The 24280-nt window shown below is 37.3% G+C and overlaps 1 protein-coding gene across 1 annotated transcript; it reads right to left on the bottom strand.

Moving 5' to 3' along the window:
• Nucleotides 1–4480: 4480 nt before the first annotated feature.
• Nucleotides 4481–22257, bottom strand: LOC136831237 (zinc finger protein 664-like). The gene is made up of 2 exons (XM_067091274.1): nt 22158–22257; nt 4481–11433 (listed from the first exon to the last, which is right to left on the bottom strand). Exon 2 carries the CDS (start codon nt 11366–11368, stop codon nt 10190–10192), a length of 1179 nt encoding a protein of 392 aa, XP_066947375.1. The 5' UTR covers nt 11369–11433; nt 22158–22257; the 3' UTR covers nt 4481–10189.
• Nucleotides 22258–24280: the final 2023 nt, after the last annotated feature.

The following is a 24280-nucleotide window of genomic DNA, read 5'->3' as shown; positions in this document are numbered from 1 at the left end:
ATGTAAATGGCCTTAAAACCCGTGTCTTTCTTAAGCCCAACTACTGCATACTTAAATCAATTGCCATTTACGTATAACCTGTGCGTATAAGTCCTTTCATAGTGGACACTTGAAATTAAAGAGGAAAAAAATATTACATACTAGAAAATTAGGCTTCTTAAAATAAAGATCTCAGAATAAAATTGTCTGAATAGTTGCTCAACATATCAAAAATATTTATACAGTGGCATCTCAACTTAACGGACAGCTTGGAGTCTGCCCCCATCAATAATTAAATCTGTTAAGTAACAAAGACTTGCATATACATAACCTACATGATAAGGTGCCTCGGGGACAATTTGCACAGCTTACAATGAAGCACTATTCCACATACAGTACTGAACAGCATACCCTATCCACTATTTTGTAATTAGCATTTAAAACATTAATTTCCTTATTCAAATTTTCTGAAATATATCTACAAAATGAAATGCTTCTCAAAATATGTGTATGTACCTGTACCTACAGTACTTATGATTATATGATTATATGAATATGTAAACTACTATACTGTACTGTATTATTATACTAAAGTTATACAATATAAAATTAACATACATCTGGAGTGCCTTCTTGTGCATGCACTGGCCAGCCTGTGTACTAACTAACAGTTAAGGAGAGACCCACAAAAGTTGGGGGAGGATCAATGCATATGTGTACCTATGCCCAGTGTACATACACTATTGTCTCTTGACTTGATACATGAATAGAAGTGTTTGTAGTGTGTTTGTTCACTGTTCACCATCACAAAGAAACAGGAAAGTCTCAGTTGTGTGAGGATATTCATTCGTTCATTGTCTACCTCTAGTGTATTCAGTGGGTTAACCCTGTCACACTTACCGGATTTCTCTGTTATGGACAAAATATTTGTATCTTTTTATTGAACTTGGACAAGTCATGAAGTAACAACATCTGCTAAGCTGTGGTCCATAAGTTGAGGTGACACTGTTGCTAATTTCATAATTTCCTCTACTAAACAAAAAGGATTTAATGATTGAGTTTGCAGATGAATTTTGGCATCTCAATTTTATGCTTCTTCGTGCTAATAATAAAAATGGATAATCAATCCTCCTCACTTGTAAAAACATCTCGACAAAAAAAATCTGATTCCTAGCCCATATTGTTGGGGCATGCAGTTTTTATCTGTTTGGCATAGCCAGAAGTGAAATATTGACAGATGCAGCACAAGGAGAGGGTAGTTAACCCAATCGACCAGAATCTTCCTTCATAAACATGGTACGAGGTCAGCACTTAAAATCTTAGAGTAAGTCTATACTATGGAAGGAATTTTTGTACAATCACAGTATGGCTTGTGACATAGCAAAACTTTGAATTTAATCATACTTAAGAAAATAATGATAGTTTTTTAAGGATAAGATAGTACTGAATAAGGTTACCATCAAAGAAAATCAGTCACGAAACATATTCACAGTTTTCCTAAACTGAAAGACACTAATAACTGGAAAGACATTTTAAATAAGATGCTAATAATTGGAAAGACATAGTAAATAAGACTATACAGTATTTATACTTGCCTATCGCTAATTACTACTCTGTATTGCTAGAGTTCAGAGGTCTGGTTAAACAAATCATTTATAACTAACTAACCAGTGACGAAACAATAATTGTCTTGTAAACTCGGCTTTCCTATGTCTGCCAGGAAACAATACCATAGGAAGTACACTTCCTTCCAACTGCACTGAAAAGTTGAACTGAATGCCTGTATGGTATACTGTATATGAGTTCAGAGCCTGGTCAAATTTTGCAGGTTTAAATCTGTTATTTCAATCACAGTAGAACATTGATGGTTTTGTACACATTTCTACCGTACATTAAGATTACAAATTAATAAAACTGTGACACCTGTTCACTTATTTTACCTATGCCATATTATTTAGTTTATGCACAGTTAACGACTAGCTCATTATTTACATAATAAAGCAAAGTGGTGATTAACACTGCAAACTCACCAGAAAGAGCTCCCTGTTTTACTTGCTGTAATAAATCAATGTACAGCTTAAGCCTAAAGTGTTAACATCAGACTGCTTAATGGTCTTGCATTTTTTATGTTAACTCTTTTTATCTTAAAAATGAGTATAGTAATCTTTTCAGTTGCATATCACTGAGTGAGGATATTCATCAAAGCTCATTTTGATATAATCGTAATTTTATTACGGCCTGTTCTAAATATGAAGTAAGTAATGTACATGTAAGGTGAATTTAATGAACCATTGAAGTGATTAACATTTTTCATACTATTTAATCTATTCTTACTCTTATTTGCCTTTTTTATGGTATATAAAGCCCATGAATGGATTATAGGAGGCATTTGTATATGATGATTTATTCAGGACTTCTCAACTGATGAATATCTTCAGCCTTTTTGGATGCATATACTTATATTTTATGTTACTGTTATTCTCGAACCTATTTCACAATTACTTAGTAATTCACTTTGGTAGGTTGCTTGCACTACCTGCATGTTTTATGCAGTTTCAAATTCTGGTTGGCAGACCATTCCATCGGTAGTTTTTAACAACTGAGACATAAGCATATCTAAGCTTTCAGAGGCCCATAAACTAGTGTTTTCCTTGGACAAAATCTCCTCAGGTGAACTGTCATTATTAACTCTCAATCCCTCTTGATTCAGCATGAAACATTGCTCTCTTACATAGTGTCTACGTCAAACTGTAAGGGAGGGGGAAGAAGCCTTGACATACGATGATGGTTTGTTGACACAAAGCATAACATGTATTACTTATAATGTATACAATTCCAGTAGAGTACAATTGCTAACTTAAGACCTGAAAAGTTCATTCCTTAATAATTCACACCAGCAAAGAACAATCAAGAGAAAATAAGAATAAAAACTGTTCACCTCTGAGTTGATGAAATCCATTGCTAAAGCAAGTGTATTAAAAAAAAAAGTAGAGACTTAGTTTCTATAGCAGCACAGTAATAGCAAAGGCCCATCCAACTGGACTGGCATAATGAGAATGGGCAGCTTACTGGGTGTGGATAAGCATGTAGCAACCTTGTCTGAAAAGCTCTTTTCTCATTCTCAAAAGCCAAACTAAAGTATATACAGTGGACCCGCCCCCTTCGCGGTTCTGGATTTGCAGCTTCACCTATTCGTGGATTTCTCTGTGGAAAATTTGCCTATTTGCGTTATTTTCCATTGAGAAATATTCACAAATTACTGTATTTTCATATTATTTTCAAGGCTAAGTGCACTTTTTGTGATGAAACCATTAAAATATTCAGGTATAAGGATTTTTAGAGGGTTTTTTAGTGTTCTGGACCATCAAAATAGGCAGTTATAAGTGTTTTAGAGGGGTTTTAAGTATTCACAGATTTGAGCTATTCACAGGGGGTAGTGGAATGTATCCCCCGCAGTTACCCAGGGTCGACTGTACTCCATGAATCGTGACTGACCATCTGAGCCAAAGTAGTTGCCTAAAGGGGCCTACTGCATTGGCAAGCAAAGGTGGTCAACAAGCCATCAACACATGACACGAGTGTCTCAAGACTTCAACAATTTACTATGTTGAAAATGGATTTCAAAATGGAATGGAGGAAAGGTGCAAACTTTTCGATCATTCCAAGGGTGCATCACAACATCTACCTTCCAAGGGGGCCATCAGTGATGCTCCTTAATGAGACTTGGCAAGGTCATGATGCTCTTAAACTCTACCCAAAGGAAAACTTCAAGTTCTAAGTTATAGGTTTAAGTTTTCCTGAGTATTTAGATATGCTATAATTGTCATACTGTCTGATATAATGACTTGTGTGTGAAACCTGGACCTGTTCTTGAAAATTCGTTAAATTTAAGAGGATCACTATTAGCTGTAGATGGCTGATTTGTTGTACATGTATATTGTACGTCTTTGTGTTCTAAAGCCTTTAATATTTATGTCTAAGAGTTGAGCTCCCCCAACTATTGATGAGGAATTGCTAAAGTTAAGATGGTATGAAAGGTACTGCCCAGAATATGAATTTTTTCCACTCTTAACTATTTTGCAATTAAATGGCAAGCCCTACATATAACCTACGACAAGATTATTCAATCATGACTCTTTCAGTAAACTCTGGAAACAGCATAAAATTCCATACACAATTTATTTGCATGTTTGCTATACATAATTTGTCAAAAAAAGTACTGCAAAAATGGGACAAATTACAAAAATGAGATTACAATCTCAAAGTGTGAAAAACTTACAAAAATGAGATTACAATCTCAAGGTGTGAAAAACTAAGTTAAGCAATGATAAAACACCATAAGATATAATCATAAAGGTCCATTTTGTGCGATATATTAATGCAACATAATTAAAAACTTTTAAGACGACCGAATCAAAATTCTTGAATCATCTGTTACCAGCATTCAGTAAATAGCTTTAGTAATGTGCAGAAATTGTTCGATTAAAAAAAACAATTGATGTATCAAATTGAGTTATTTTTATTTACTTTTCTCTAATCATATCTATCATAACATAATATTGGCACCTATTGACAGTGGGATGCAGTCAAGGAGAAATACAATATGCATAAAAAAAAAAATCCCAGCCCTGCTGGTTCACAACCCTATTTATGGCTCAAGTGCACATAGTATTCTTCAAAAGCATTATACACATCATTTGTTCTGCAGCAATAGAGAAAATTAGTAAAATCTACCTCCAAGAGACTATGTGATGATTAACAATATTGTGTCTTTTGCAATTATATATGCTGTACCCACTGGTTTGTGTCAGTTGCAGCCTTCTTATGTTAATTGAAAGAGATTACTACTCTTCAGCACGTTTTGGAACGACATCTAATTTCACACTTAAAAGAAGCACATACAAGGGGAAAAGTGTACAAAATTGTGTCTGTAATAACTAATTTACTTAACAGTAAAGAAATTACTTACTTTTAATATGAAAATAAACAATGGAATATTCACCAGTAAACAATATAATCTGAATGGCTGTCCTTGGTCAAGATTTGACCAAGCCCTTTGTCATGCATAAACATGACAGTACAAGAGAGCTAACCTACTACAGTATACTTGCCATCAGCAAAATTTGTAACAAACTAAATCCAAATTTATGAAATTTATGGATTACACTTTATTGAAGAAAACAGAACCAAAATGAGCCTGGACCTCAACCAAATGGTATATTTTTAACACAATTATCAGCCATCTTACAGGTGAAAACAATTATATCCATATGAGTTACCTAGAGTAACTTCCTTATTAAATGTAAACAGATTTGGCAATTCTTATCTACTGAATACCAAAGGAAGCTATGGGCATCTACCCCAAGAACAATTAATGATGCCTCCAAAAATCAAGCACTCTCCCATTTCCCTCATCAACTACAGTACTACAGCACAGACAGTCAATCACTTACGGAAGGAAGAAAGACAACATTTCCTCTAGTGGGGTTGGACTAGTTCAAATATGTGGTCTTATAGAGAATAAAACTTGCTGTAGAAATATGTGGATCTGCAGCTTCCCTCAATTTCAAAGAGGTTTAGGGCTAGGTCCCTGCAAAAAACTGAAATTCTGCAAATAATTCTTGCCTGCAATCCTAATACAATACTATACAGTGCTATTATTGGTCATAAATTCAACTGATATATAATGTACACTGTTGATTACTAATCAAATTTAATGACATACAGTAAAATACACCATTTTAACAACGTAAAAGAAAACGAGAGAATACATGTACAGTAAACCCACCGTATTTGCAGACTCACATGTTCACGGATTTCTATGTGGAACGTATCTACCCATTATTCGAGGAAAATTCGCCCATTCGCAGTATTTTTCACTGAGAAATATTCACCAAAATACTGTATTTTCATATAATTTTCATGACTAAATGCACTTTTTGTGATAAAAATATTAAAATACTCAGGTATAAACATTTTTAGAGTTTTTTTTTTGGTTAAACTATCAAAATAGGCAGTTCTAAGTGTTTTTGGAGGGGTTTTAAGTATCCGCAGATTTTAGCTATTAGTGGGGGTGCGATCGTCCACGAATACGGGGGGTTTACTGTACTGAACCTGTCCTACTGTTCTATATGGCATATATATGGTAGTTTCACTTTTTTATGCATACATAAGGATATGCTAATACTGTACTGTATACATCTATTTCCACTCACATCTTTCAAAAGACAACTCAGCAATACTGAACAATGATGAGGGTAAAAACAAAGACACAGTACAAATACACTGAGGCAGTTCTCACTACAAATTTATTACACTTGTACATGAAATTATACACACATACAAATGACTTCAGTCTATTAACTCTACAGCAATATTATCATTTATTTCATAAGCCGAGGTAGATCGTCAGGATCTTCATCAATACTTCCGTACGAGGCAGTATGAAAATTCTGTGATTAATCAAATCTGTGAACCAACAACCAACAAAACTAATGGGTTAACTGTACATTTAATTATAGCTTTGGCCCCAAAATTTATAGTTACCAGGACAATCCTAGCCAAATATTTTTACAAAGATAATCCACATAAATTGTCACTGTTGTTGTTTTAGCTGCAATGCATACTTACTTCCACACTCTTGTCAATCTTGTCAAATATTGCTAAAACTATTCCGTCTTGGAACCAAAGCTATAAACAAGAAATGTCCTGTTTTGCAAGGAACTGCAGTTTATACCTGCCACCAAAGATGTAGGTCTAAGCAAGGGAAGTAAGAGAGTACGTACTGTACTGCATCAGGAATTGATGCTTTTACTTCATACTGCAGGAACAATAATTCAGAGCATCTTGTATTGGCATAAGTCACTTCATGGTAATGAACACACTTCCCACTTTTATCACAAGCCCGCTCACTCTCATATTGATAGTCATCCTTTACATTTACTCTATGTGTGTTGATTAATTATCTCCAAGGGTCTGGATATAAATGCTTTCCCAAAGATGTTTACTAATAATATACCATCTGGCTGTCTTAACGTTATGTTCACAAACAACAGAAGCAGTTTCCATGCAGCTGTAATACATGAGTGAAACATGGATAATTTTGCAAAAAGACAAGAAGGCTGCAAATCAACATTTCCTGGGGAGATTGTTCTTAAATCATAAGCATTCATGATGGAAAGCAAAAACTCTTCCAGTTTTAACAGAGAATAAATAATAACCCAAAATAAAATAAACAGATATACCATTATGCAGCATCTAATTTTATCAAAAGCCTCATATTTCACAAAACACACTCACTCGGTAATTTTATATATCTTTACTTCATATAAATACATCTTTTTACTTAGTACATAACTATACTTTATAATTTCTATTAACACTTCATAAATATTTCAGGAAAATTTTTGATTTAGGGAATATCAAGAAAAAGATATCTAAGAAACAGTCTAGTTTACAATATCTAACAGCCATCTTTGGGTCTAAATCGGCATCTAAATAATTTACTTTTGTTGGTTATTCTAATCTTAATCATTACCTACACTTGAATGAAAACAACTGAAGCACAGCACATGGGAAACTATAATTACTTACTGTGAATGGAAATCCAATAAAAAAAACTTTTAAAATGAACTGATGAGGGATTATCAGCAAAGTACAGTAAGCTTTGTAAAACTAGGTTTTTGCTTTGAGTGTTCTGCGTTGAAACTGTACAGATTTATTACTCTATACAGACATTTCCCTGATGTCAGAGTCTACAGTCATTGATTCTAAGACTTGAGACATGACAACAAAACTACTATTATAAAACACGAGACTGAAAGCATTAGATATTTTAACACTGCACATGAAATATATTGTCTTTATATTTACTGCATAAGAATGGAGAGCATTTCACATCAATGTTACAAGAATAGACAACTCAACCCTTTGTGATTCCGATGAAGCCAACTAGCGTTGGCATATTCCCAGCCGATGAGATGAAATGATTTAAAATCTGATTTCTGACATGAAATCGTTCAAATGATGTCCAGGTGTGTGTGTATGTGTGTTGACACCTAGTTCAATTACATCCTCCATGCAGACAAAATATGTTTATGACTTACAAAATAAAAAAAAATTTTTGCATATTTTTCCTTAAGCTAAACTGGCATAAACACTGATTAACTATGTATCACTGGAAAGAATATTGTAGTTGTGCGTGTCAGAGAAATAATCATTTAGATCTCTATTACAGTAGCAACTCTACTTATAAGATTTTGTACTTAACGGAAAGTTCTGAATAATTTAGATGTAAAAAAAAATCTAATATCATAAGGGCCAGAAAAATCCCTTGTGAGTACTAGGCACAGCGGATCCTGAAACAAACATGATCATTGATGACCTATCTAATCCTGTAAGTGTAAGTTTTTTTTTGGCTATGTAAATAACTCATCATGTCCCGCACTTTGTCATTTTCTGCGCATTCTCTGCATCATAAAATATTTGTTTTCAAATTCCAGTCCGCTGTTCCTGTGCTTTTGCACAAAGGTACGGAAATTTTGTAAGTCTTTCTTTTAATTACTCGTCATATATGTTAAGCAATTTAAGCATACATCATTAACTTTTTTATTCGACAGTGAATGGTAAACTACTGTATACTTGAAGAGCTGTTTACCTAGCAACCGCATACTGCAATTTCAAGATTTTTTGGTAAAAAGTGTAATTGTAAATATGCATGTACAACAGAATAGACACTAAGTGTTAAATCATGCTTTAAAGCAATAATTGATGTTAAAATGATTAGTCGTATGCTGAAGTCACTACCATTGATTTTTTCTTTAAAGAATCCACATAAAGACTCTTTTTATACAGAATAACATGATATTTTTTCGAGCAAAAAAGTACGTCCATTAATTATGCTTACACTATGCACCTTGCTCTAAAAAATGTTTTCTTTAATATAAGTCATCACCAAGATGTTGAGAACCACACCATGCATTAGAAGTGTACCATACAGTTTTGTGCATAAATCTACGACACTGAATGATATGAATAAAGTATAGGCTAGGGTAAGCTACAAATTGTACAGAATTATACATAGGCTGAGTTCAAGTGTAGGGTGTTCTGTCTGATATCATAACATATCTGAATGCCTAACCCTGAAACATCTGATAAGTTGAGGTGCTACTGTACTAGATTTATTTTTACAGATATTCTTTACGGCAAAATAAAGAAATTTCTATTTATGGCTAACTTCAACTTTTCATTTTGACTTTTATACTGGATGTTTTGCATTTTTGATCATCCTGCAATAAAATAAAACTATTCAACTTCAAAAAGAAATTGCCATCAGTACCATAGCAAAAAAATTAAGTTTGCAGGAAGCAATCACACTATCGCTACATATTAGTTTCGATTCTGCCATGGCCCAGGAATCTCAAGGGGTCAGATGTGTCAAATGTACCAACAACATTTAGATGGAAATGCTTCAAAGCAAGCAGATTTATAATTCTCCAGTATTAAACCGACACTTGTCCCTGCATATTTCAATGGGTTAGAGACCAAACCATTCACATTGGCACATCACAGACTTAAAATTCCAAAATATTTTACGTTTCCAATGATGAAAATGTTAGGCATAATAGTGAACAGCCCGGCTTATTTCCAACAAGAAATACGTGTACATACATTCTGTAATGCAATGTCTTACTTGATAATGTAGCACCCAAACAATTTCCAAAGGAATGTTTCTAATTCTTGCTACTAAATATCATTACTTAAATCACTTCCATAAATAACTGTAGTTCATGTAAAATGAAAAGTTCAAGAAAAACCATACTGTAAGGCAGAGTAATAATTCAATGCAGATCTTCATTATTACACAAAAATTAATGAGGTTTTTTCATGGTAATAATACTAGCAGTCTTAACCTCGTTGTTTTACAATGCCTTCCAATGATGGTGCTCTCAAAAATAATACAAAACCAATCATATTATGTAGGATAAGACAATACATTAGAATGTTCACCTTATCAGAAACTGCTATGTTTATGGGTTCTAAAACCAAAGACAAATGATGATGGTCTAATTACTTTCAGAACATACATGATTACTGATTATTATTACGAGCTAAATACTGTATAGATGAATTTGGAACATATCACAAATAATGAACATGAAGATGAGAAGGTACAGTAATGATGACTCTCCATCTGACAACTGTACAGTGTTCATAACGGCTCCTCTTTGATGTGAATATCATCAGCGGCATTCTCCATTCTCCCAACTGGCTGCTGCACAGGTTGAGCCTGGGGACCTAGAGGACCAGGAACCACTGAATCTGATGCAACGGAAGAGTTAAAACCACCTAGCTGTAAGTGGCCTCCCGTCTGACTCGTTAGCTGATGTAACTGAGGGGATGGTTGAAGCTCATGTAACTGCAATGTGCCCTGAGACTCCTCATTCTGATTGACCTCTTGTTGTGGCTGCTGTTGCTGTTCCTGCTGAGGGTGTAAGTGCTGATATTGTTGATAGTCATGGATTTGTTGCTGTTGATCGGAATGGTGTCCCTGCTGCATGTGAGTTGAAAGCTGCTGATGGTCCTGAGAGTTTGCTACACCTTGATTTGGTACATCTTGGTTGGGCAATTGCTGAGTGCCTTCAACTGACAGGTTATTGTCTGAATTTGAGAAAGCAGCAAAGTATCTGTCATAGTTGAAGGGACGTGCTCCTGTGTGCTTCCTCTGATGCTGTACAAGACCATCCTTTGAGGTAAAGGCGTCTCCACAAATATCACAAACATTTTGCCAATAAGATGATTCACCTCCCGAGTGTTTCAATTTATGGTAGTCAAGGCTAGCTCTCACAGCAAACATGGCTCCACAATCTTCACAGCCAAAAGGACGTCCACAAGAATGTTTCCTTTTATGGACCATTAGTGTGTTAATTTTAGGAAAAGTCTCTCCACATTCTGAACAAGGATACGTCTTGTCTTGGTTGTCATCGTCAGGAGCACAACGTGCTCGTTTTTCACCACTTAAATTATCACTTAAGGTGTAAGCAGCTTCCCATTCATCACTATCGTACCTACGTTTACACACATTTTTTCTCTTATGGCGCTGCAAATTGCTGCTGTTCATGAATGATGAATCACATCCATCACATTTAAAAGGTCTTTCCCCTGTGTGTTTCCGATAGTGCATGTCCAACTGGCTCTTCTTAGGATAAGAAACACTACATATATTGCATTTAAATACATTTTTGAAGGTATGATCCTTTTTATGCATGTCCAACACTACCTTAAAGGGGAAGTCTTTCCCACAAACATCACACTGGTACAGCGTTGCTCCACCATTCTGCTTGCTAGTGGAGGCTCCCGTTGTACGTGACATTTTGCCAGAGGCAGACATTTAACGTACACAAACAATATCAAGACTGTGATTCCTTGGAACAGGCAACATCTTCTATTTCTCTCCTGAACAAAATATGCAAAAAGATTCATAATATATATTCTACATAATGCAGCTCCACAACATATTCATAAAAAATTTGCAAACTGGAGATAGAGTAATCTGCATTTTTCCTAGATATACAAACCATGTCTTTTATAAGGATATTCCTCTGGCAAAAGTTGGTTCATTCAATGAAGCTAAGTAACAATGTAGGTATACTGAAAGTCAGCATTCATGTTTCTTTCAGCAACAGGGGACAAGTGTGAGGCTGTTATAGGTGGGATTAGAGTGAAAGATTTTATGTATGTTTATCTAGGAAAAATGCAAATTATCTTCAATTTGTATTTGTTCCTATGAAAATACAAACCTGTTTTTTAAAACTTGACACTCCTTAGGTGGGAGATACTGTTTGAAAAACTTGACTAATAATGTTCTCATCACCTGGAGACGCCAGCCTCCCAGTCACATACATGAACATAAGAAGGATGACTCCTGTAGCCATCTGTACAGCGTGGCATATGAGACTTCAAGACTGGCAAGGCCCTGTGCCAGGGATTAGCACCCTTGTAGCCTTGCTCTAGAAAAAGATGGGAACCAAGTTTTCCCCTCCAGAACAGGAATACCAGCTAAGAAAGCAGCATTATTATTGAAATCAGACCTAAAAATAATGTTCTGCAGCCTCCAAAACGTGTTAAAAAGGAGACGGAGCAGGTTAAATCTGCCAACTATAACTACAGTAATAAAATGCTCTGTTGTGTAACAATTGTGCATTAAGCCAAACCAATGGTGCTTGGGTTGCTAAATATGTTGACCTGCCATTACAGGTGCTATGGAGAAGGTATCCAAAGACTTCGAGTTCAATGTCCCTTAGATAAAAAGAGATAACAGTGGTCTGTGCCACTGATGACTTCCTCTTACATGCCACGAACAGGGCAATGTATCTGTTCCCTGGGACACTGTTCATGGATAAAGAGCCATCTCCCTTGCTCAACAACCCATATACAGTACTAGCTTGATGTCCACAAAAAGTCTGAACAAAATGAATCACCTCCCCAGGGCTGACTTGTTCAGAATTTTTGCCAATGGTAAGGCTAGCATGACAAAAGCCTTATGCATAACACTCCTGTCTAAACCCTCCACCATGGGTTCATATGAGGCCAGGGACTATAGAGCACAAGAGTCATTCCACTCCACAGACCTGACTTCTTGGAGTGGCCAAGACTACCATGGAGACTCAAACTAGGCAGAAAGGGTCATGGCATTCAGCTGAAACTCCTGGAAAATGGTTGAATGTTAAGCCTTTACCAAAGCAACAAAAAAGAACTTGTTGCAGCAGAGGTATACAAGAAAGTCTGCAATCTGCTGAATGGTTGCTCCGAGTGTGGAGACAGCCTTCTCACAACACCAATGAGCCTAGCCTGGTGTGAACTCATGGTCCAAACATCTGCACAGCCCTACAAGAAAAGCCTCTCTTTAGTAGGAGCTGCTGGACACTCCAGGCATGAAGTACAAGAGAATCCATGGACTGGTGGTACCTCTGTGGACGGGACTGCCGACGCTGTGTGGACCACAGGGTTATTTCTATTGGATCCTCAATAAGGTGGCTCAGCATATAGGGATAAACTTGGCTTGCAGCTAACAAAGAGCCATTTAGGTTATCCTGAGACCAGGTGTGAACAACACAGAAAGGTCATATTCAGATAGGGATCACTCCAATCCTACAACCTGTCGCTGGCAACTAACCTGGCTTGCCACTACATTCCAACAGCCTGGGTATCATGCCAGGCCAGTTAAGTGGCATGATGCATATGCCTTGCCAAATGGCAAAGGGAGAGAGATGATATCCATATTTGCTTGTTGACACATGCCAATGCACTTGTGTTATGACTCATTAGCACTAACAAGTGGCCCTAAAACTGATCTCAAAATGCTTGCAGCGCTAAATGCATCACTTGCATTTCTGGAACAATGTATGGATGGGTGAGATTCTTCCTTTGTCCTTATATCCAAAGCAGAGGAACCATTCAGATCTGTGCCTCACCCATCCCTCAATGCATCCAAGAACTGAACCATATTTGGTTGTGGGGAATTCAGCAGAACTTCTTCAAGTAGGTTCTAGTTGTCCAACCACCACGCCAAATCTGAACTAGCTGTTCGCATTGTGACAAGAATTACATTGATAACCCTTTATACTTTCTGATCTGACAGTCTGCGGGAAAAATTCTTGATGCTACCTTATTGATCAGTGAGCTCATGAACTTCATCTGCGGCTTGGGCTTATGGGATAATTTTTAAAATTTTATCACAATCCCCACATCATGACAAAATGTGTCTGGCTGACATCACAGCAAACCACCTGCAAATGCACAGGCCTTACCAATTGGCCAAAGGTGAGAGAGATAATCAATTCTTTCTTGTTGACATATGCTGCTGCAGTTGTGTTATCATCAGCAATACCCAGAGGCCAATCAATTGATTCTGAAATGTTTGTACTGCCAGAGGCCCACTTGCATTTCTAAAAAATAAATATGCAGGTGAGAATCGTCTCGTGTCCACAAATCTGAACCATCCAGGTCTGTACCCTGTCCATCCTTCAATGCATCCAAGAACAAAACCATATTCAGGTGTAAGGATTCAAAATTCAGATGTAAGGATTCAAAAAAACTCACACAAGGAAGCTCTTATCATAAAACTACCATGCCAAATCCAAGCTGGTTGTTCATATCTAGACAAGAACTACAGTGAATCTGCCATGGACTTCCTGATCACAAAGTCTGCAAGAAACTCTCTCAACACTACCTTATTGATCAGCATGCTCAGATATTCATCCACTGCTCAGGCTGAAGGTACAATTTCCCCCCAGATCGTGGCAAAATTAAAGCAATCCCAATCCTGGAGCAACTACTACTTGGAGGATGCCATGATCAACCATATCATACACATAATGTAATACTCAAATCTCTAGTGAATGGGCCCAAGCAGACACCTAAGGGAACACTCACATGAACACCCACAGCCCTATAATAAGCACAAAGCCTTGAACTGGAGCGTTATCCTATCACATACAAAGACACCTCCCAGAGCACTGAAGGATGCATATCTCAAAAAAAGCATCTTTTAGGTGTATTAAAATCATGAAATCACCGTCTCTGATGGCATCCACCATGGAAAATTGGTTTCTGTCCTGAACCAAGTCTGGAGGATGAACATGTTCAAGAACAGAGATCAACGACCAGTATCTAGCATGTAGTCAATTTCTCCGCCACAAAAGGCAAGAGGTTTGGAAAAATCCTAGAAAACATGTTGGGAACTGGTTCATTTGAAGAGATGGTGTCAGTCCTTGAAAAGCAGCTGGTAACCATCCTGATCAATACAGACTACCCAGGGTTTGGGTCCTGTTGCTGCCACATTATGCAGTCACCTGGCAGGGATTCCCACCTCTGGGATAGTGTGTAAGGAGGAGTGACAGCTTCAGTGTTCTTCTCTCTTCTATTTCTTGTCTCCTTTTGGTCCAAAGCCTGAGATAGACTGAAATGGCCAGGAAGACTCGAGGCTCTTCTTAAAGGTTGAAAACTACTGAATTTGAATGAGGCCTGGCCTCCAAAAGCTTGGTTGAGGTTGCCGTTACAAACCCAAAAATACTTTACAGGGTGCTGCACAATGGATTAAGTTGTTTTGAATGTCAGAATATATTTTGTAAACTGCCAACTAACTTTATTTTTCAAAAATGTTAAGGAGGAACCCAGTAGCTCTGACCCATTCTAAGAGAGACTGTAAGAAAGACTGCTCTCATTTGAAACCTGTCTTGAGAATAAATCCCAAATAGCACTACAATAAGCCAGTAATAGGTTCACCCACGGGTTAGGAGACTGATGGAAGAGGAAGGTCCACATCCTTCATCTAGACACTGACAACCTTTGAAATGGAACCCAGAGGTGATATATTGCAGGATGACAATGGTACCAGGAGCATGAGACTGCTAATGGCAAAGTGTTTTGATGTAATAGAATGATTTTAAAAATTCCTAGGCAGTGTCCATTCTTCCTTCTGTATCTACAGAGAGGTAACCCAGCAGGTTGGCCCTTTTCTCCTGAGAGGACCAAGTGGGTGTCCAGTGAAGAGCAAGTTCATAAACTGGAGATCAGTTATGAGCAAGCTCATGAATTGATCTTTCCATTCCACCCAATGGCCACTTGTTCATACCCCATCAAGGCCACAGCCAAGGTAGGGGCACCCTTAAAGAGAAAGAAGTTAGTATGAGCAGCTGTAGCAATGGGAACAAAAACAGGGGTCTCAGTAGGAGGAACCATTGTCAAAGCAGAAGCATCTACGAGACCATCACTTTTTGAGGTCTTGGCAACAGCCCAGTGCTGTAAGATGACGATTAGGGACAAATCCCATGCTAACCCAAGAGAAAACATCAGGGCCTTCAGCAACTCGGCGTTCTTGGGGTGCCTTGGAGTACTCACCAAACATGACTAGGCATAAGGAAAGCAGGAAATGGGCCAATGGGTGTAAGAGGCACATTCATCTCACTGTCCACTATCCTGTCCTGAGTTAGAATTATCTAACTCAAATCAATTTTAGGGAAGTCTTTATCTCTCAACTTACCTGCACCGTCTTCTAGATCAATTTCTTTACATGTCCTTCGAATTTTAAAATTCTTGAATTCACTTTTAAGCAAAAAGAACACCCGTTCTTTTGTCCGACTAATACCAGCAACACTAAAGACTCCTTGTCGGACCAAAACCGTCAACAACTCCGTTTTCTTTCACTTTGTCCGAAACTCTCGAACAACGTTGAAAAATAAAGACGGGAAAACAAAACTGTTTCCTTATAAGGAATACATTTAACATTAAATTAATTAATTCAATTAGAATATAAAAAGGGGAAAGTTAAGAATTTACATTTAATATTAACAAACGGCAATCATTCAGTTTACTTTCCGTCCATAAACGAACACCAAAAAATGGGGACAAAAAGTAAGAACCAAACGAACTAGTCAATTCGACTATTCTCCCACGAATGAAATTACCATTCTCCAATCAACTATTTCTACACCTGGAAGGAGCAAGCAAGCCAGTCATCTTCCAACCATCTGTTCCACACACAGGCTAAAGGTCTGGGGGTTCGAGCAGCCAGGTATACTGTGTAGAGCCAGAAGCTAGGAACACAGACGGCGCGAATCACCAAAACTGAGCTGGACGGAACAGAAGGGCCTCACCCTTGGATGAAACTGATGATGCCTTACTAAATCACTTTCTCTTCTACCCAAACTTCTTTCATTGGGTATAAGACTATAAGACCAGTCTGCACACTCAATGCAGCTCACAGACAATATACAATCCTCATCCTGCAAAGCAACCATACAGAAAATATGGATCTTCACTCACATGACAAAGCATCCACACCCTATAATGCACTAAGCATCTACACTGGTCTTACTTTTCACCAGGAGAAATAGCCATCATCACTCAAAACACAGTCATATCAAAGTCGAAAAGACGCCAAAGTCTTTAACCAGAGAGGCTCAGAAAAAGAAAGCAAACCAATATCTTCCACAATAGTAATATACAGTGCAGGAAGTCCAGCAGCAGTGGAGATGTCTTTAAGCAAAGTGGTCAGAGAAAAATAAATGCTAGCAGTTAAATGACTGGGTGATAATTCCAACCCATAACTGATCTGCTGCTAGTTAACTACCTCACTACCAAGCTTCAATGTACCAGCGTTTTCTGAAGGTATATCAATATCAAAAGATGAAAGTATGTATACTCACAGGAACAAACTTATATTTGATTATGCACATCAATGTGGCCAGAATACATATACTGTAATAATTTTCAACAACCAATAAGTTCAAATAATTTATCTTTCATAAATACAAACCTCTTGTTCTTATGCATGCCAAAATGCCCAGTTAGGGCAAATAAAGTAAGGTCAGAATAACCTTTTATTAAAGAAAAGCAGACATTATCCAAAAGTATACCATAAGAGTTAACTTTCCAGCCAGGGGAGAGGGGCACTCCAAATCAATGGTGACGAGAGGGAGGTACCTAAAGGAAAACAGAGGTTTATATACATCTAAAAATTTCAATAATTTATTCAAATATTCTGTGCTCTAGAGAATTAAAGCTGCTTACTTTTATCATTTCACAACAGCCATTTACAAGGGGACTAGATTTTGAGCTGTTCTGCTATTGTTTTCTTCCAACTGAAGTTCACCATCATACTGGCATATGGTACTAATACAGAATCATTGTTGAAGGTCCAGCACAACTTTGTGAATAGTCCTGACTTATAGGGGGAAGGTTTTGTTGGTAACGATGATTTGCTTACGTACACCTGTATTTAATAAACAACTGTAGCTACTGCAGTCTGCTGATTTGCCATTCCTTGGAACAGGCACTGTATTGCTTAGCTTGAGCTCATCCGCAAAGATACTGTGTCGACCTAAAAATCTACAGAATCTGTAGACATATTTTGTAACATATTTACACTTAGAATTTTTGCCTATACGGCATATGAAGTGCATGTACAATATATAAGAGAGAGAGAGGAAAGTACAGTAGGCTACTAGCTTAATGTAGAAGAGTATACATATTAGAGAGGGGGGGAAAGTATAGTGCTAAATGTATTGTACATAAGTGTGTACTGTAATAATAAATGGTGAAAAAAGTATGAAACTTTAAAGCAGTGATACTGAACAATATTCAGTAGCATCACTTAAGGCCTTCCATACTTATTCAGCAAAGGATATCCTAACCTTGCCATAGTTCGTCTGATACGTTGTCAGGTCAAGATTACCTAGTCTGGACAAGGGCTAGTATAAACTAGGCCAAAATGTTGTAGATACTGAAAAGTTTACAGATTTATAATTTATGCTAATATGCACGCTAGGCATGAAGAGCTGTTCAAGTGTTGCTTGCATGTGTGTTTAATGATATGTAGGAACAAGACATTTTCCTGGAATTGAAGCTTGAGTTGAACTACTAAGATAGGCTATACTTAATTTTTGACTTAGCTAAAAATGGGATAGCCTATACCTACAAAATGTGCTAAGATAGTGTTAAGTCATCTATGATAATGTAGGATCTTTCGAGAGTTGGTACAGTAAATGTTAACTTTAAACTTACAATCAAGTAACCATGTAATTTATTGATAACTTTTGATGTGATCTAGATGATTTTGACATTCATTTCAGTGAGCCAAAAATGGGTTGTTAGCCTAGCCTAATCCACTGCAATTCCAGAACATTGGGAAACTAGGGTCTTTGAGTGAGGTAAACAAAAACCAGCTGAATACTGTACAGGGATACATCTTAAACTTTCTTAACGTAACCTAACTTAGGGCAGCAGGTCCTGTATAATGGTATGGTACACCCTCTACCTAACCTTACCTAAGGTGGAATGGAATGGCATGGAAATGGAATACAGTATAGAGTTTAGTCCAAAGGCCAAGCAATGGGACCTATGAGAGGGTGGATAGGAAGATGGAATAAAGATAATATGAACAGTGGTATAGTAAAAGGAATGAAAGGAGTTGCAGCTTGGGGCCAAAGAACCTTTAGTAATGCCTAAAGTCAGGGGTAGATTAACCACAGAACTTTTCCTTGGCACAAATTTACCATGGGCCATAAGGTGCAATACTGCAAATGGTGCAGCTGAACGAGGATCCGAGTTCCTCGTTGGGCGAGTCGGTAGAGTTGTCAGCTAGCACTCGCTAAGCCCGACTTCGAGTCTCCGGCCAGCTAATGAAGAATTAGAGGAATTTACTTCTGGTGATAGAAATTCATTTCTCACTATAATGTGGTTCAGATTCCACAATAAGCTGTAGGTCCTGTTGCTAGGTTAGCCACGTAAAATAAGTCTAATCGTTTGGGCCAGCCCTAGGAGAACTTTTAATCAGTTCAGTGGTCTGGTAAAACTAAGATATACTACTTTTTGAACCAGGATCTGAAAAAGGGGCCCCCACATTAAAAGAAAGCATTACATACAGACATATACAATATTAAAGAGAGCACTCACAGAGTGCAGACCTCTGCCAAGGATCATGAAATCGAAGGAAAAAAATATCTGAATGCCAAAGATAAATTTTGTATCACCACCTTTTACACACCTGTTGACAAACTTGAAACCAAGATGAAAAGATGAGGAGGGATATAGAAACAGCAGAGAAATTTTGTTATCTAAGTGATGTGCCACATAATGTCACTTTATCATCTACTAACACTGAAAGGTATTCTAAGTAATGTCAATTATTATTATTATTATTAAAGTAGTTTAACCAGACCACTGAGCTGAAAGCTGATTGATGCTTACACCCTGACAACTTCAACAGTAATTTCTCAGCTGAGCTTCAGCAGTTTCATTCATATGTGAGCGATAAGGTCAGGGCAACAAAAAATTTAAAAAGATTCAATCATGCTGAACTTTAGTTTTCAAATATAAAGTGGAAGTATACAAAAAACAAAAATTACTTTAAATGTTACTGTAAGCTTTGTTTAATTTTGATAAATAAAATTTAATTTTATTGTTTATTATTGTTTATATATTTTGAATTGCATATATAAGGGGGCACCAAAATCTTTAAAGTCCTTAGGGCCTCTAAGGGTCTTCATCCAGCCCTGCCTAAAGTGCCCCCAACGAGGTGCACTGATGGCACTAGCTCCCTACGGCGACCTGACCTACGGTTCCATAAATGATAAAGAAACAATGTTTGGTTGCTTTCATACCAAAGTCATTTGTTGCATCTGTTCCTCGTCCACATAACTTATGCATAACTTGGGTTTCCCATTGCTGACCTCAGTTATTGTTAAACATACGGGTGTGTTTAATGGATTAACTAATCATTTCATAGAGACATAAATGCCAAATTCATAAAATTCACCTCAAGTACTATAAGAAAACCCCGTTTTCTGAATTTTCAGAATATACACACATTCAAATACAGGTATAATGTTTCTTCTAATTCATAAAAATCACATGCAGACTAGGCCCATTACATATTTAAAAATACAGGCAGTCCCCGGTTTACGACGGGGGGTTCCGTTTTTACGGGTATACTGAAAACGATGTAAAGTACATTTTTATTGAGTTTTTCATAAAAAAACTGCAAATTTTTATTATTCTGCCATTTTAGAGCCATATTTCTTCCGTCAGATCATCGTACGACGCGTCGTAACCCCAGAACATGCGTTGTAAACCAGGAAATAATTTCTGATGAATATATTTGAAAAGCATCGTAACCTCAGAACATCGTAAGCCAGAACCGTCATAAACCGGGGACTGCCTGTACTCACCTCCTATGAGGGATAACCTATGAGTTTTCAGAGCCTGTGCACATCCAAGTTTAAAGTACTTAGATTTTTCTAATTGTTTTACCAGTAAGTAACACACCAGAAAACACGCAGCCCTCATCCCCTAGTCTGTATCTGCTCCAAATGACCAGTTACGGTAATAACATCACAGCAAGAATGTGCCGTTATACTCTGGCATCGGAATAAACCTTTAATGCACCATCTCCTGAAAGACCTGTATTACCAAAAGTAAACTAGGTAGAACTATATAGTAGCTCTACGGTGGCGACGGCACTATAACGTGACTTTTACTACCGTTTTTTGGTTGCTAATTATGAATTTACCTTTCATTTTTGGCGCTCGAGTGTATTTAACCTGTAATTAACCCCCAAAGTCCATCCAACAAGGGGTTTCCATACGCGATCTTCACAAGACAGAGCACGGGTACGTCTGTTTCGAACGGTTCACATCCTGTCCGGCAAGTGCAATAACTTGTTAACATATGGGTACCCAACAGCCCCCGGGCCAGTACTAAACACGGCAAAGGGACATTCCATTTGGCCGGCAACAAACAGATGCACCGCCAGTATCAGAACCCCTAAAAGTGTAGAAAAAAGTTGAAAAGGTAAAAACAGGCACGGAGCTAATATATAGAATTACCATAAACTATAATCATCATCCCAAACGCTACATTGTAGGCGTACGACATCCCATTGGTGCCATTTAAGAATGACGGACACAGGTTCCACCGACAATTAAAAACCTAGCAGGCTATGCCATGTACCTTACCATATCTTACCTTCTAAATCCGACTTAGGGCACCGTGTCCTGACCTGGCTGGGAGAGGCTTTGCCGGCCCCCATACCCCACCCAGACACCCACAAATACCAACTAACATGGAAAATGGACCAAGCTTCTGCTCAAGAGTAACTATTAGGCTAGGGTTTGCTCCCAACGTTCTCAAAACTATCCCCATTTTTTTGCAGTCAATATGGGATAGGTAAAGGTATAATCTACAAAAGTAGGCTTACATAGGTCCTGCAGGAGGCTGTAACCTGCAGGTAAAATTGAATAAATTATAAAAATGTTAACCTTTCGATGAAATACGAACCAGTTTGGCCTTGCCAATGCCCACACTAAGAAGGATGATAAGTAGGATGACTTAACCTTGAAACGACCCTGTACCAAACGAACTGTGGCAAGGTTATGACACCCTTTACTACACGAGCATTATAAAACCTTTACTATATCATAAAAACCTTTAAACTTTGGGGTACCTCACAGCCATAGAGGCTGGCTAACGTAAGGTCCTACCAGATGAAGGCGTAGCCTATTACGGTACAAGGTACACTAAAACTGTCAGTTTTACTTGTCTTAACGCACAAGGCAATGATACATGTTCGTTAAATCGATAACTATCGGAAAAAACAACTGTCACGAAGATATCATTACCCTTCAAGTGTTCTGGGCATTGCGGCAGAAGTGCAACGATCAAGGCCTTGGGTTCTAAGGCGTTGGAGCCATTTTGTTTTGTTTTGACGCGGGGAGCATCAGCTGATTCATAGAAAACGGGACATAAATCGTTCATAGAAAACGTATTGAAGCCTAACTATGTCTAAAATGATCACTTGTTTTTATCTAGTATTGTCACTGAAAACTTTAAAGAATATATACTGAAGATATTTAGGTAAACGCTGTTACGTTTTTAGATTACCTGCATAAAACTTATAAGGTAAAACTGAAGGTTGTTGCCTCGGGCTGGTTCTCGTCAGTCGTTGAACGAGATATTTACTGCCTTTTCCTTATTTTTCGATTATGTTTATGTTTATGATATTTATTGTCTTATGTTTATGTTTTTACGTTCACATCCATGGGGCTAATACTAAACACGGGACCCATTTTTCACTTAAACGAGTAGTTACCAAAACCAGAGGGACGCGGTGGTTTTCTTCAGTTTTACCAAACCTTTAAAGAATATTCTACATGATATTTGGGTACACTCCGTTATACCCTTGGTTTACCTAAGCAATACTTATAATAGCGATTTATCCCCTAAATTTCTCGCATGACATCGGCAAAGTAGAGGTGAAAAAAATGTTCCTACCACCTAAAACTAAACTGAAATAAAAATTTGGTGGAAATAAAAATAAAGTTATTTTTTTTCCACAGGGTCCAATTCACTAGAATGTCACTATAGGTGACACTCTAATGAGTATCAATAACAGTACAAATTATTGATAAAAAGCTACAAGATTAATGAAGGATATCAAACCTTAGGATGAGATTACTCCTGCTTTCGCTAAATGTCTGTAAGAAGTAGATTTCGTTTAAATATACCTCAACAAGCTCTCAACATTTATTACCAGAATACCAGATGGCATAAATGAATTGGTCTCTTGATTTTGTATAGGAAGAGGGATAATCGAAATGAAATCGTACGATTTAGTGCTTTTATTTTAAATCAGATATACATCAAGGCCTTTGCTGTTCCTTATTACTCAACTGCCCAACTCCTTTGTGGTATATGCCAAAATTTATTTCTGTCTGCTGCATGCTTATAGCCATTCAGATAACTAATATATTACGATATAAACAATGACAATGACAAAAGTTTTTTTTTCTGTGCAAACGCAGTGACAAAAAAGAAAACAATATACATGAGGGTAGCTTATTTTTTCTTGACAATCTTACAGTGCAAATTAAAATATACATTGTGCGCACAATTCCAAACCATTTCAAATGCAACATTAAAATGTAACATGGTGCATTTTTTACATTTTACTGACTTTACGCGAATACATCTAGGACAACCCTGCCTTCGAAATATTTGTATGAATGTCTGGCGTCCTTAGGTACCTTTCATGGTGAATGATCGAAGTCAATAATTATTCTTCTTTGCCTTAAATACCAGTATTTCACAAGTCAACTAATGCAGGACGTACAAAGATCACGTGATTAGTACTTTTATTTTTTTTTTTTAAGTTTAGGCTTCTCTTAATGAAGTATCTACACGTACCTCCGATAAGTTGCTTGCGAACTAGCTGTGCTATTTTTGAAGAAAATCTTTCGGAAGAAAGAAAACAGACAAATGTATTCACTGAAAAATCAGAGCTAAACTGCACTCACCCCGCCTGCTGTGCGGACGCCTATTTATCCTTGAGGCTTGTCACCTCTAACAACAATGAGAGTAACAGTGGTTGGCCTACTTTTTTTTTATTTAATGAAGACCTTACAGATAAGAGTCTGAAATAACGCTTAACCGTCTGCTAGGTAATGTAAAGGAATTTTACCACACCACTGAGCCAAATTCTGGACCCATAACCCTAGCCCTAAATATCTATTTCTTTGAACAGTAGACTAAAACTAGAGCAAAAACAACCTAAAGTAGCTGGAGAGCTAAGCGAGAAAAGATCTAGAGCCAGGGATAAACAGTTGAAAAAAAAAGAGAAACTGCTAGTAGGCCTAACCGAAGGTATACTGTGAGAATTCTTCATACCAGCTGACTAATTAAGCAGTCTGGAATGTCTCAGAATGACACTTAAAACTGAAGGGAAGAATTACACATAATAGGAAAT

Source organism: Macrobrachium rosenbergii, chromosome 48 (assembly GCF_040412425.1).
Source record: "Macrobrachium rosenbergii isolate ZJJX-2024 chromosome 48, ASM4041242v1, whole genome shotgun sequence".
Lineage (NCBI taxonomy): Eukaryota > Metazoa > Arthropoda > Malacostraca > Decapoda > Palaemonidae > Macrobrachium > Macrobrachium rosenbergii.
The sequence above is the reverse complement of the archived record's forward strand: the minus strand, read 5'-3'. Positions and strand labels throughout refer to the sequence as shown.

Bases quoted from the DNA above. Each gene is read 5' to 3' on its own strand.
- LOC136831237 (XM_067091274.1), bottom strand. From the start codon at position 11,368: ATGTCTGCCTCTGGCAAAATGTCACGTACAACGGGAGCCTCCACTAGC.